General features: G+C 37.1%; 2 protein-coding genes across 3 annotated transcripts; both read right to left on the bottom strand.

The window, feature by feature from the left end:
• Nucleotides 1-2581: 2581 nt before the first annotated feature.
• Nucleotides 2582-6807, bottom strand: LOC111891893 (protein ACCELERATED CELL DEATH 6). Of its 2 annotated transcripts, none has more exons than XM_023887955.2 (8): nucleotides 6652-6807; nucleotides 6162-6554; nucleotides 5585-6055; nucleotides 5267-5413; nucleotides 4911-5024; nucleotides 4122-4169; nucleotides 3361-3797; nucleotides 2582-3286 (listed from the first exon to the last, which is right to left on the bottom strand). In XM_023887955.2, exons 1-8 carry the CDS (start codon nucleotides 6692-6694, stop codon nucleotides 2666-2668), a joined length of 2274 nt encoding a protein of 757 aa, XP_023743723.1. In that variant the 5' UTR covers nucleotides 6695-6807; the 3' UTR covers nucleotides 2582-2665. The 2 variants fall into 2 exon arrangements, with proteins under 2 accessions (XP_023743723.1, XP_023743722.1); XM_023887954.2 differs by having other exon boundaries at nucleotides 5585-6085.
• Nucleotides 6808-7639: 832 nt separating this feature from the next.
• Nucleotides 7640-8692, bottom strand: LOC111891901 (uncharacterized). Its single transcript, XM_023887962.1, has 3 exons — nucleotides 8430-8692; nucleotides 8067-8341; nucleotides 7640-7845 (listed from the first exon to the last, which is right to left on the bottom strand). Exons 1-3 carry the CDS (start codon nucleotides 8690-8692, stop codon nucleotides 7640-7642), a joined length of 744 nt encoding a protein of 247 aa, XP_023743730.1.
• Between the last annotated feature and the right edge of the window lie 6978 nt (nucleotides 8693-15670).

The raw sequence follows: 15670 nt of genomic DNA on the forward strand, positions 1-15670 counted from the left end.
ATTGGATTGTTCAAATTTCATGAGAAATATGTCTCATGAAAGGTATGGATGTATAGTTTAATCCATACCTAGGGATTTATCAGATTCTAAAAACAAGTATACAAGTTTTGCATTGAATTTAGAATGGTATGACAAATCCACTTATCACTTTGGTGAATTTGTAAAAATCATAATTAAATATAGGAAACTCCAACTTTCATGAGATTTTTTTGGAGTTTGATAATTTTGTCTAGTTTGTTACCTAAAAATGGATTGGCCTAATTCGATTCCTAAGTTTGATGAAATTTACATTCTTTACAGGTTGGTCTATAATGATGGTTGTTTGCAATAACCATATTGTAAAATGAATTAATAATTCTAGAAAAATCCAATAGGCATGAGTTTAGAGTCTGAGTTTATATGAACTATTCTAGTTTAACATATAATTTTTCAATAGAATAGTCCTTATTCCTTCCAGGGTTTTCGTGACCATTTTTACTGATTTGTCCAGAAAAATGGTTGATTTTAATAATAAAATTGTGAAATTCTATGGGGGATGTTCATTAATAACAAGTATTAAACTTTCAAGTAAATGAGAATAAGAGGGGTAAATTGGTCCACAAACCAGTTGTTAAAACGATAATAAAGGTGAATAATGAGTATATTATGAAGTATTATTAAGTAATACTCGAAATTTAAACTAAGTAAAAATTATTGATATGAGATGTAGGTGTTAAGGGTGCTGAGCGTCCATCTTAGCAACGATAGTAGTTTCGTGTTGTGAATTGCTGAATTAGATGAGTTCACTTTTCTATACATGATATTATGTGTTTTCATGTGTATGCTAAGTATGTTTGATGTAAGACTATGGTTGTGACCATTTCATTAATATGTTTGATGTAAGACTATGATTGTGTCCATAATATTTTTATGATAGATATAAGACTATTGTTGTGACCATAGCATTTTCATGATTAATAAAAGACTACAATGGTGGGGGAGGGGGGGTATAGCAATCTAAATTGTACTTAATTATGTGGCTCATTACATATAGTAGGCTGTATAAATATTATGAGATTACTAGGTGTTTTCGTTTACCCGTTGTTTATTAACATTTTTAAGGAAATGATACAGATGGATTGCTATAAGCTGTCACAAACTTAATCAAAGATTTTTATGGTTTTAATTTAATACTTTATATTATGATGATGTAACTTAGGTTTTCGACTTCTGTATTTTTATTATAATAAATCATTATTAAACTTCGATAAATGGTTTATAAAATATTGGGTCATTACAAAATGTTAACTCACATGATATCTTACATTGTTTTTAGAATTAAACAAAATGATGACTTCCAAAATGTAATCTATGTTTGGAAGTTTAATTTTAGTTTTAATGTTTACTTATTCAAAACATTTTCTATCTGACAATGATTTAGGCTATGTTTGACACGCCACAACTAGCTTATTTTTCAAGTTTTTTTATGTGGTCGTGTTTGGTAAGCCAAAAAGTAGCTTATAAGCTAGCTTTTTGAAAAGCTACTTAGACTAGCTTTTTAAGAGTTTTTTTAAAATTTTCCAAATACACCGCGTAATTAATTATAAAAATAAATACTCTTACATGTCATTTTATGTAATTTTATATATTTCAGTTAGTTTTACCAAACGTTATTTTTTATCAGTTAGCTTTTCAGCTATCAGCTAGTGTTTTATTTAACAGCTAGCTTTTCAGCTAATAGCTAGTACGCCAAACATAGCATTAATCCATATCAATTATATGAGAGCATATAAATTTTCTTAGGACAGGGCATTGTTATTATTTTCAAATTAACATATGTGGAATCTTTTATAAGCAAATGTTCTCCAAAAGGTTCTCCAAATTAGACACATTGTTTTTTCTCTAATTCACAGTAGTAGATGAAAAATATCTAGTCTCCAAATTAGTGGTTGAAGAACCTTCCATCTCTAGTTTAACAAAACCATTTGTGATACGATTTCATCCAAGTTAGAAGATACAAAACCATTTGTGATACGATTTCATCAAAATTAGAAGATGCAAACCTTCGGTATCTAAATTAGTGAACACGAATTCAGTTGAACCTCTATTTTTCTTCATCAAGAAGACTATAAGCAATAGAAAAAAATTGACATGGAAAAGCCCAAATTAAAAAGTTGGTCCACATAATGTAAGTTTATTTATTTATTTATTTTTCTTTCGAAGGAAATATTGTCTACTACAAGAAGATTACTAATAAATTTAATAGAAATGCCAAAACGGAAGAACTAGAAAATAAGAGCTTTTAAAAAATAGTTTAATCGAAAAATACCAAAATGTTAGGCCTTTTACATGATTAACTCAAAAATAAATAGTTGTACATAAAAAATAAATAAGACAATAATATGGAACTATGTCTTTTATGGTTATTTTACACAGAAATTTTTAGAATTAAAGACCAACTTATCACATAATTACATTTTGGCATCACAGCTAATCCAAATACATGTTCATAAACTATGCTTTGGTACCTATAAGCTCATACATATTTTTACAAAATAATAGTAATAATAAATACTACTATAAAATAATAAAACAAAAAAAATATAAAAACCATGATTTGGCAAACACACCCTTAGTCGATACATTGTATAATTACAAAACAACATTCAAGTTATGCACCATAATTTCATGATTTTTTGATCCTACAATCATTATGTTTAACAAAGATCCGACAACCATATGTTGAGAAGATGAGATCGACAAGCAATGGTAACTGTAATGTTACAAAGGAGGCAATTGGCAGACATGTTAATGTTGCTATCGGTATCAAAATCCATGCTTTCCCTTGTCCAAATGTAAGATACAATGTCGCACTAAAGGCTACCATCATTGAGCTAACAGACAAAAACAACATTGCAAGGCCGAGTATTAATCTCTTAGGTAACTTATACAGAAAATCTTCCTCTGCATAACGTGCTGTGAGAATCGATAGAAACAAAAGTAACGAAGTAGTTGATGTGAACAATGAGATTGCATCTGAAACCGCAAATATAATGAAACTCGGTTTTGGTGCGTAAATCGCTTTTCCAGTATCGCTATCATTTCCACCGGGTACAGTGATAGCTGCTGCAAAAACGATTGTAATGATGAGTGCAGCTGTAATTGTGTATGAATCCGCTGTCTTTTTCATCCACTCTTCACCTTCTTTTCTCAACTTTTTATGTTCTCTTCTAAACACCATAATTGGTGTCTCTTGGTTTTTGTTCTTTGATTTCTCATGCCAAGGACACGCGAAGCTTTTCACTTCCTGTAAAGATAACAACAAACGTTAATGAAAGTGAATTTAAACTAAGTTATTTAACGTAAGAAAAACGTGTTCACCTCAAACCATTGTAACTCTCTTTGCATTTGTAGAGCTGCACCTGAAACTAGATTGAGTTTGTGTATAGGTGCTAATTGTCCAGCTAAGTGCAAAAGATTGTTTCCATATTCGTCAACACGCACTTTTTGTGAATGTTTGTCGGTAGTTATTTGGTGTACTAAAAAGTTGTAAACCCTTTCACAACGGTTTAGAATAGCTAGCTGAATAAGGGGATATTCATTGTCTTTTGTTGAAATTGCTTGTGGAAAATATCGGATGATTTCTTCTACTGCTTCGGGGTTATCATGTTCCACTGCCGTAGTAATTGCTTCGTGGTAATGTTCACGAATTTTACAAAATTCATTTATTTTACTAACTTGTTCGCATATACACTTGAGTAGCAAAAGAGCTTTATTGTGGTTCACTTTCTCTTCCTTGATTTGCTTGATGTGTGGCACTGTGGTTAATTTGATAATTTCCAACCAATTAAATTTAAGTGTAGTTGAATCAAGATTCTAACACTTGTATAAAGCTTTAGTTAGTTTGTTCCTAATAGGCAGTTCATAGGAATAAAATAACTACCGATGAAAGCTTGTATTTCGCAATTAATTGTTGCATCATATATATAGGACTATAGTAGCGAGAAACTAATGTCCATATGTCCATAAGTATAATATATATAAAGAAGATATCCTTCCATGAAATCATATTTGTAAGACAACTAGAGAATGAAAAAATTAATTATAATGCATTTAAAAGGAACCAACAAAATTTTCATTACCATGTTGTAGTGAAACTTTCCAAAATCTGACATAAATCCACTGGATTACTACAAAACAAATAAGTATGATTACATAAAAATAACGAAATATAATTATCTAAAATTTGGCTAAGAAAATCAATGTACAAACAATCGGGCTAGAAAATACTAAGGGAATACAGATACACCTATGTGTATAATTCACTATTCGTTTATGTACATTATGTTTCTTGTTGCTCTAATATGATAAAATGTTAGTTAGATATGTAGAGGCAGATGCAACAACTACGTTAGTTATATAGATCTAGAGCCCTTTGGGAGGAGAGGCGGGTAGACCCTACATAGATAGAGACAATAGAACTATGTCTAGCCAATATGGAGCACCAACAATGAGCCTAGTTGTAACAACTACGTGACAAAATACTAAATATTAAAGTTTTATTGAGCCAGTAACGGTTATAATGTGATTATGACTATGAGGTACTATGTAGTTTCACATTGGTACATATTCTAATATTATAATGTCTTCACATTTGTTAAAACACATGCATACATTAAAACGATTAAAACGATGACATATGGCAAAAGTGTCCTATGGTAAGGACATGAGAAACTGTTACTTACAATATATCTGGAGAACAAATGCTATGCTTTAATTTATAATGTGTTAATTAGTAGTCTATAGTCAAACATTAGTACGATAGTAGATGATTTAGCTCATCATTCAGAGTTTTTGAACCACAAACCAGGGTAGAAGAACCTCATTATGCACTTGGTTATTGAATTCATTACACTTTTAGGATAACAAACCAGGGTGGAGCCTCCTTCTATACTTGGGGATAAAGTTCGCATTATTTGTCTCTTGGTTCTCAATATCCTGAATCTCATGTCCTCTGTTTAATTCCCCGTCCTCTACAAGTACATCTTCAAAAAAAAATGTTACATGTTAGATCTTGATAAACATAAATCAGTACTAAAACACACAAGAAATAAAATTAAAGGTAACGCTACCTGGTTATCAATAAAAATGATAACACAACATAAATTTAAATATTGTATAGCACTTTGCTATGATTGAGATTGATTCTCATGATCCAGAAAATTGATAGAAAGTAGAAACAACAATGATTCGCGATTATTATTTAAGTGCAAGTGAAGAAACATACGAGAATAAATAAATCTTTCATAAAAGTTGTATCCTTTTCCACTAAAATAACCGTCCAACTTTCCAGCGACAGACTTTAATGGAATTGAGTTCTCTTTCTTTTTTGTAGCCATTTCCGGGTACTCCTTAATTAACCCATATGCGACATCTGCAAATGTGTTTTACAAATCTTAAATAAACATAGACAATAAGACGTTAAATAAATATATCTATATCTATATATAATAAAAAGACGTATAATGGATGTTTTCTTAATATATACTAAATTTATAGTAACATATCCACTTTACATTATTTAATAAAGATTTCAAACACTGACCCCAAAGACTAGCACCAATTACCCTTGTGAGAAGCGAAACACTTTGTTTACCCTTAAAGGGACTATGATATCCTTCTTGTTCGGAGAGTATAATATTATCTTTAGTAACCTTAAGCAAATATAAAAAAGTTTCTGTGTGAGAACCAAAAATAGCTCTATGAACAGGAAAGCAGTTACTTCCGTCAGCAATGAACAACAAATATGGGTTTTTCGCCACCAACATCTCCGAAGCCCTTTTGTTGCCAACAAATGCGGCATAGTGTAGTGGGTTTGACTTTCTAATATTCACCATGTTCGGAAGTGACTCCGAGGTTATCTCCTTCAGAAGATTCTCAACAAACTGGATATTTTTACATGTTCCAATTGCAACATGGAGTGGGGTATCGTTGTCGTCATTGAGCTTAACCAATAACGCGTCTTTGTCCTTGTTGAAAATGTCTCCGGCTTCCTTCCAGTCGCCTCTCAAAATAGCTGTATACAGTGGTAAATACTCTGCTTGATCTATTTCCATATTAAGAGATTACATCACCTTATTCCGAAGTAGTAGGGAAGAAAGAAACAAGAATATGAAAACTACCTTTTGTGTTCGTAGTGGGAGAATAAGAAGGAGGAGTACTGTTACTGTAAGTAGACTTTAGCTTTCTCCATACATCATTAGCTGTGTGGAGGCCGATAACAGTATCCATTACATCTTCACATAATGAACCAAAGATCCATCCTTTCATAAGTGTGTCGGACCTTTTCCATTCCCTATACTTATCCTCAATTGCAGTTATATCTACTTTCTTTTTTGAATCGACGTTTTTCTTGGGGTTTCTAAATGTGCCATCGATGAAACTGAGCATATCGTGGCTCTCTACAAGGCACATCATCTGTTCTTGCCACCGAGTATAATTGGTTTTACTGGATAGCTTCACAGAAAGAAAGCTGGATGCATTCACATGAGAAGGGTAAGAGTATTGTTGTGACCCTGTTATCATATATGATTGATAGTCGTGTTAGTTTGTTGTATAACTGTAAAAATATGAAAGAGCTTAAACTGTGATAATGGAAGTTCGGAACCATACCTTGGTTAATAGTCCCGCTGCAAAAAGTCCCTGAGGAAGCCATTACAGGGAAAGTAAAAGTGTAAAGAAGATAAAGGCCCTTTTTCTTAGAAACGATATTAAATAACAAAGTGGACCATTCAATAATGAGATCCACCTCTTTGTGGTTCTAATAGTTTTATTATAATAGACTCTTCTCGTTAATGTAAGCGACATTTAATGTCCTGACATACACGTATCCTTTATTTCGGAGAAAATTGCAAACTTAAACAAACTATTTTGTTGATTTAGTTTTTTTTTTTTTTAACTAATTTATTATGTGGTTGGCTAAAAACAAAGCTTATTTTATCATTTAGATATCATATACAGTTTTTCAGATATTTTTATTGGTTGAAATTGCATTGTTTTATGAGAAAGAAGATTATAAGTAGTTACCTGTCGGTTGATTTTTGATAAAGGTATCTATAAGACTAGGGACTGTGGACAACTAGTTATGAGATGTTATTACAGCAAAAAATTAACACCTCACATGTCATGTCAATGTGGTGTTATAACACAAAATAGAGGAAATGAACAACTAGTTATAATATTTTTAACTTTCGATGTCATCATTTTTTTCCTTTTCTTTTTTCGATTTAATTTTTATTTTTTAAACAAAATTAATTAATTAATTAAAACATGTTATTTAAATAAAACCTATTTTTTAATTAAACATTTAAAAACATTACGAAAATATAACATTTGAAAAAATTACATTTCAATCATACATAAAATCAGCTAAATCCTCTGGAAGTTGTTTGTGTTTTCGTGTGTCTTGAATATCTACGACGCTATGTAAATATTCCGCTGTCCCGGGTTGAAATTGCTTGTGTCTGGGCTCCGAAGCCGAATACTCCTCAATGTTTCGTCCTTTATCTTCAACCACCATGTTATGCATTATGATACATGCATACATAATATCTTGTAGAACGTCTAACTGATATGGTCGTGCTGCATGCTCAACTATGTGCTATTTTGACTTCAGAACTCCAAAAGCACGTTCAACATCCTTACGTGGTCCTTCTTGTTTTCTCTTGAATTTTTTTTCTCTTGGTGTTATTGGGTGTCGAAATGCTTTCACGAATGTGGAATATGCTGGATATATTCCATCCGTAAGGTAATACCCAAACTTGTACTCATTTCCATTTACTGTGAAATGAGCATCTGGTGCCTTCCCTGGTAAAACATCGTCGAAAATCGGTGACTGATCAAGAACGTTCACGTCGTTATTCGAACCCGCAACCCCGAAAAAAACATGCCAAATCCATAAATCTTGGGATGCAACAGCCTCCAATACCACGAAGGCGTTTCATGATGACTACTTGCGTACTGGCATTTCCACGCCACGGGACAATTTCTTCAGGCCCAGTGTGTGCAATCAATGCTTCCTATCATACCAAGAAAACCATGTCTTTCTTCGTGCGCCACATATAGTTGTTGTATATCATTCAACGAAGGTTTATGTAAATAAACGTCAGCAAAGGTTTCGACAACACCCATCGCCAATCTATACAAACTTTCTTTTGCAGTTCTCTCAAACATTCTCATATAGTCGTCAATCGAATCAGGAGACTCTCCCATTGCGATGAGCTTAATTGCAACAACACATTTTTGCAACCCTGTGAATCCTCGTTTACCACTAGCATCATATCTCATTTGGAAAAATTCATACCTAAAAATATATTTAATATATAAAAACTATATTTGAAAGAAGTTATGTATTAAAATAATATAAAAGCTATATTAGAAAAAAACAATACCTGCTTTCCACCGCGTTGGCTATCCGAACAAATACATTTTTCCGCAAACGAAACTTTTTTTTGAAATCGCATGGCTGGTAGACACAATCATCCGCAAAATAATCGTGAACTAAACGTTTGTGCCCTTCTTCGTGATCTTTATTTAACGATGCACGCCTGATTAATAAAGGAGCTGGAGCTGGTTGCATTAGCATGTTCGTGCAATACTCGTACATCATATTGACAAACATGTCATCGTTGTCACTATTATTGAACGGATTCATTTTTTTTGTGGAATGTATTCAAAATATATGAAAGAGAGAGAGAGAGAAGTGGTGAATAGAGAGAAAAATTGTGATTTTATATGGAAATGTAGAGGTAAATTATGATTATATAGGTAACGTTTATTTTAATGTTACCGTTATTCAACGGTATAAAATGAAGAAATAAAAAAAATCACGTTATCGTCTGTTGCCACGAAAACAAAGGACAACGTAACGGCTAAAAAAAGGGCGGGGCGGTGTTCCACGTTATAACGCCGTTGAGTCGTCTTCCACGTCACAAAACGGTTGTGGGCGTTGCCCTCACCGTTCAATATAAGGTATCTAAAGGATGTCTTAAGAAAAAAGAAAGCAAAAAACGAAAACTATTTTGACCGTTAAAGTGTTCTTTTACATTTTGTAATATTTTAAGGTAGGTTTTACAAAACTAATGTTGTCAGCTTATAGTTGGTAGTTAGTAGTCATTAGTCGGAAGCTAAAAGCAATAACTTTATTTGTTATATGAGTATTTGAAAAGTAGATGAAATATTTTAAAATATGTAAAATTGCATAAAAAAATACTTAAAATAGATTAAGTTAATCTTGTTAATGATAATTTTGGAAATTGACTAAAAACACTCAATAATTTTTTTCTTAAATACTACATGCACTATAAGAAAAAAGGAAATTAGCAGCGACAAAAATCGCCAGTAAAGGCTAGCAAAGTCGCCAGTAAAAAGTCGCTGATATTGCTATGTTGCTATTGCTCAAAATGTTGTCGGTAATACACTTATGTAGCCACTAATGCTCTTATCGCCGATAATAGCCTATCTCGCAACTAATGTACTTGTCACCGCTAATTCCTTTTGCCGCCGACAATACCATTTTCCATTTTTTTTAATTAACAATTTTGGGTGCAAAAAAATCGATTCATAACGACATTAAATGCATAAAAAAATTACATAATCACATCCGATTAGGTACCAAATAGTGTTATAATTAATTTCATACCAAAATAAACAGCCAAAGTTTTATCATTCCAACAAGTACCAAAGTGTCATGACAAGTGTAACATACAAAACACAAACTAATTATCCGATGAACCATCATTCCCGGTCGTTGAGCATTACACGAAGATTTTCCAACTATATAATAAATAACAACATATATAAACTTATAAGTTAAATTATCAAACATAAACAAAAACTACCAAAGTACATTTTTATATAATAAATAACAACATATATAAGCTTATAAGTTAAATTCGTCGTGATGTCGTTTGGGCTCACCAATGAGCCGACAATATTTATGGACCTGATGAATTAGGTGTGCAGGCCGATGCTCGATCGCTCAGTTACTGTGTTCATCAATGATATATCGGTGTATTCCAAGACCATAGAGCAGCACGAGGAGCATCCCCGCAAGCTTTTGGGAGTTTTGAGGTGAGAACGACTTTATGCCAAGTTCTCGAAATGCGAGTTTTGGTTGCGAGAGGTTCAATTCCTTGGACATCTCGTTAACTAGGATGAGATTTTGGTCGATCCGGCAAAGATCGAGGCGATGATGCAGTCAGAGGTCCCAAAATCTCCCTTGGATATTTGGAGATTTCTGGGTTTGGAAGGGCACTACCAGAGTTTTATTCAAAATTTCTCCAAAATTGTAGTACCCCTCACTTGTCTGACAAGGAATGGGGTAGATTTCCAGTGGGGTCCTGAGCAGCAGACAATATTTGAGACCCTCCGACAGCGACTTTTCGAGGCTCCAGTCTTCACCCTCCCGAAGGTAGTAAATGATTTTGTGGTTTTCTGTGATGCATCCATCACTAGATTAGGAGTGGTCCTCTTGCAGAGAGGACGAGCGATAATCAATGCGTCGTGACAGTTAAATCCGCATGAGACGAGATATCCCACACATGATCTTGAGTTGGGAGCGGTGGTGTTCACTCTCAAGATTTGGAGGCATTACCTCTACGAGGTCCGATGTACCATCTACATAGACGACAAGAGCATGAGACACATTATGGATCAGCCAAACCTGAAGATGAGGCAGCGCAGGTGGCTAGACGTGGTCAAGGATTATGACTGTGAGATCCTTTACCATCCGGGTAAAGAGAATCTTGTTCCGGATGCCCTAAGCCGCAAGTCAGCTAGACCTTCTGTTCCGGCATCATGTATGAGGATTTTTGTTGACTCTCCACTAGTGGGATTGATTAGAGAGGTTTAGACCGAGGGAGTGCGAGAGGAAAATTAGAAGATTGAAGGATCAGGGGCGAGATCACCCGATTTATTCAGGACAGTCATGGGTTGTTGAATCTCTATGGTCCGGTGTGAGTTCTGGTGTCTGGCGAGCCTAGACAGATCATGCTGGAGGAGGCTCGTAAGTTTCATTTCTCTATTCACTTCGGGCCACCAAGATGTACCGGGATCTGATTTTGAGTTACTAGTGGACGTGCATGAAGAGTGAGATCGCTTGGTACGTCAAGAGGTGCTTGACCTGCAGGATGGTCAAGGCTGAACATCAGAGGCCGCATGGCAAGCTGCAGCCTCTGGAGGTCCCCATGTGGAAATGGGAGTAGATCACGATGGACTTTATCACCAAGTTGCCGAGGACGGCAAAGGGATATGATGCTATATGGGTCATCATGGATCGATTTACCAAGAGTTCTCATTTTTTTGGCAATTCGGGAGAGTTCTTCGATCAAGAATTTAGCCGATGTGTATATCCGTGAGATCGTTGCTTTCCATAGGGTGCCAGTCTCTACTGTGTCGGACCGTGATGTTCAATTCACCTTCCGTTTCTGGCATAAGTTCCATGAGTAACCGGGCACGAGACTATGTTTTAGCACTACTTATCATCCATAGACAGACGGACAGAGCGAGCGGACCATTCAAACCCTCGAGGATGTGTTGAGGGCCTGTGTCATTGATTTTGGTGGGAGCTGGGACTCCTACCTACCCCTAGCAGAGTTCTCCTACAACAACAACTTTCATTATGGCATTGGTGCTCCACCTATCGAGCTGTTGTATGGGCAGAGATTTCATACCCCAGTCTGTCGGGGCGAGGTTGGTCACCGGGTCATAGGACGGACCGAGGTGGTACTGCAGACTACCAAGAAGATTGAGCAGACCAGGCAGCGATTGTGGACTTCTCAGAGTCAGCAGAAAAGTTATGCCGATCGGCGCTGATCCGAGTTGGAGTTTCAGTTCAGCGATATGGTGCTGCTGAAGGTCTCACCCTGGAAGGGTGTGATTCACTTCTGGAAGAAGGGAAAGTTGGGTCCTTGATATATTGCACCATTTCGGATTATTTCCAGGGTTGCTAAAGTGGCATATAGACTGGACCTTCGGGAGGAGCTCCGTCAGGTTCATAACACTTTCCGCGTTTCGTAATTGAGGAAGTGCATATTAGATGGGGATGCAGTAGTGCCATTGGATGACATTGATGTCGACGAACCCCTGAATTATGTTGAGAAGCCATTGGATGTCTTGGAATAAATGATAAAGGTTCTGCGCAACAAGGAGATACCTTTGGTAATGGTACAGTGACAGCCTCGGAAGGGATTCGAGTCGACTTAGGAGCCGGAGGCCGAGATGCTGGAGCATTATCCAGATGTTTTTTCTACAACAGACTTCTAGGAAAAAGTCTAGTTGAAGTGGGGGAGGGTTTTTACATTCCGGATTTCGGGTATTCTTCGAATCCTTCCTTGGTATTTTAATAACTCAATTTTGGCCCCTGATATTGGTTTTGACCTAGCCCTTGGGGTAGATTGGTAATTTATGGAAAGTCAAGTAGTACGATCGTTGTACATTTAGGAATGCCCTGCGTATTAGGGCACGCCCTAGTACGCTGGGTGTACACTCATGTACGTCGGACGTATGTGAAACATCCCCAAAAACATAGACCAAAAATTTTGTTAAAAAACCATTAATAAAACCATGTCATTTATAAACATACATTGTTGTATCAAATCAGAGTATCAAAACATATTCTTTTTATCAGACTAAACATCCAGGCTAAAACTTCTTGGTGTGTGTCATACAATCATCCTGAGCTCTTCCCTCCGCTACCGGAAGTACCTGAAACCAAAACTGAAAACTGAAAGCATGAAGCTTAGTGAGCTCCCCAATCTATCACATAACATACACAGAAGCACATATACTGGGCCCCTACTCGTAGCATTGGGCACCGCCATGCATCAGGCCTCGCCTGCCATCTATCCCCGTTTGGTATACAGATCTGTTTCTACTATGCCCCGCCTGTCTCCGGGCCCCGCCCGCTATACACATACAACAATAGCATATAATCATGCTAATACATAACAAACAATCGCTATACGGTAACTGATAGTATCAAGGCCCCGCCTATCTTGGGCCCCTCCCCTACTCTAGTACTAATGAGATATGGAACCCTGACCACACTCAGCTAGTGATGAGATACGGGCCCCCACCCACACTCACTTCCCAACTAGGCACATACAATTATCACAAAGACAACAAGTATACTACATACACTACTGCCTCGGGTACCACTCGACATCGGACTGAAATCCGGAACATATAAACTGCAACGGGCTAACCCCGACATCGGATCTAAATCCGGCATACACTAACACACATAAATGGGCCAACATTGGTGCCTTAGACCCATTCCTACTGGAGGAAACTCACCTCGCAAGGCTGACTGTGGAATCCTGTGAATACCCTTCGCTGCTAGCTGACAGATCCCCAAACTACTGATCTCTCGACTCCCCGAGCTATCAATACCAAAATATCACTTAATCCTGAACAATAATCCTCCTCAGGGTAAAATGACCATTTTACCCCTAGTCCAACTTGGACCATATCTAAGGTTTAAAATCATAATATAAAAAGCCCAACACTGGATGGACTTCCTAAGCCCACTTGTGGCCCACTTTGCTAAATTGGGCCCAATCCTTCTAATGTGCCTTATCCTAAGCCCAAACATATTCTTGGAACACATTATCTGACTCCTGATGGACCTCTAAGTCCCAAAAAACCAAAATCCCCTTGCATGGCCCAATCAGAGGCCCAAAACTTGCAAGACCCAAGTCTGATGAGTACGCTGGGCATACTCCTATGTACGCTAATCGTACTGGCCAAATGGTGCGTACGTTGGGCATACCTGCATGTACGCTCAACATACTCCTCTGTTAAGTAACTTTCCCATTAAGTGCTTAATACTCAGATCCAGAAGCTACAATTACAGAACCAAGTCCTTTTCATCGTCCTAATCCGTAAAGTCACTGACTTGGTGACTTTACATGTCCCAAACAAGTCAAAACTCCAAAAATGATGCATTACTTCCATGAAGATGGTCTTAACTCTTGCGTGAGTCCATTAAGACCATCCAGGGGTCGACTTTCTGTTCTAGGGAGTTATTTAGCACCAAGGGTGGCAACCCTTGGCCTGGAAATCGGATTTGGGCTATAAAGCTTCCACCTTTGGACCAAAATTACTTCAAAACTAAACCTCACTATATCTAAGAACTCTTAGGTAAAGTTATGAACTTTATACCTCCAAGGAGTTCCAGATGATGATGCTCTCCCAGATCTATGAGCTCCAACTTCCCAAGTTCTTCCTTGCCAACTTCTTCTTTTCCTCTTCCAAGCTTACACCACCAAAATGAGATTCTCAAGATCAAGGTCACCCAAGGAGGAAGGGATGAAGCATTCTAGGGTTTCTCTGAGGTTGGGGAGGCTGATAAGGGGCAAGAGTTTGAGCCATAATGTTCTTTATATAGTGGTTAGCCCCAAAATTAGGGTTTAGGGTCTCTAGGAGTACGCTGAGCGTACTTCTCGTACGTTGGGCGTACTCCTCTTACACTAGCGATCCTCTTACTCTACTACGCTAGGCGTACCACAGCTTTCATTGGGCATACTTACCCAGTTGTCACCTTTTCATGCATGCTGAAATGCAAGTTTTCCCCTTCAGGGACCACTTCTGCCTGGAACTTCAAAGTGCTATAACTCCTTCGATCTAAGTTCGTTTCCGACGAACTTTATATCCACAAAAAGGTGGCAAGAAGCCCTATGCTCCTATCTACACTCTCGGGCCTTAAAACCTTCTGAATTAATCTCAAGGCCCTTAAAATACCGAATTGCTTATACTTTCAGCCTCCGAGACCGCCACCAAAGTACTTTATAAAACGAAGTGTTACAACTCTCCCCCACTTGAATTGGACTTCGTCCTCAAATTCCACTATAAACAACTACCCCGTAACCTCTCACGGTGCTAAGATATGATGCATACTCTATTTGTCTGGTCAAAATCCTCGAAGAACCGCTTTTATTTGTCTCCTATCTGATCTTTCTGAACAAGCTGCTAAGCCTCTGGGGTATCTTCTGGAGAACCATCTAATCGCTATAAACCTTTAGTACATCGCTCTTATCGAATCAGTACTTCTTCTTGTACGCACAGAGTACTCGCGCTGACATTTTTGGGTCCACCCTTCCTTTCCTACGCGCTAACTGGCCTTCCTAAGGAAAGTTTCCATAACAACAACCTTCTCTATCTCTGTGTAAAATAACCCTAAGCTGTAACTAAATCTACGGTCACACCGAGTGCTGACTCTTCACTGCTACTTACTGAATGCTTCTTTTTATCACGTCTCAGTGCTGAACATCCAACTCAGCGGAGGGATCAAATAATCCTTTGAGTAAAAGATTCACCCCTGTAACGGTTAGACTTAGACAAGAGCTGCGTAACAGAGTCAAATCCTTCCCTATGAGATTATTTGATCCTGCTATGAGGGCTTAGCACCACTCGGTAAACTGGTTGCTCCCCACAAGGATTTTCCCATCCTTGCTTCTGTCCGGAGGTCCTGCTGTGTCTTATCCGCTTTCCGGATGAACTAAGACCACCCTGGTCCCAACTAACCTGTCACCATCTTGGCTACCGGACTCCCACTGGTTACTGAACTCAAAATCCATCTCTCAGTCGTTCCCAACGACATCTAAAGGAAGCTTCGACTATCTAAAACTGC

Source organism: Lactuca sativa, chromosome 1 (assembly GCF_002870075.4).
Source record: "Lactuca sativa cultivar Salinas chromosome 1, Lsat_Salinas_v11, whole genome shotgun sequence".
Classification (NCBI taxonomy): Eukaryota; Viridiplantae; Streptophyta; class Magnoliopsida; order Asterales; family Asteraceae; genus Lactuca; species Lactuca sativa.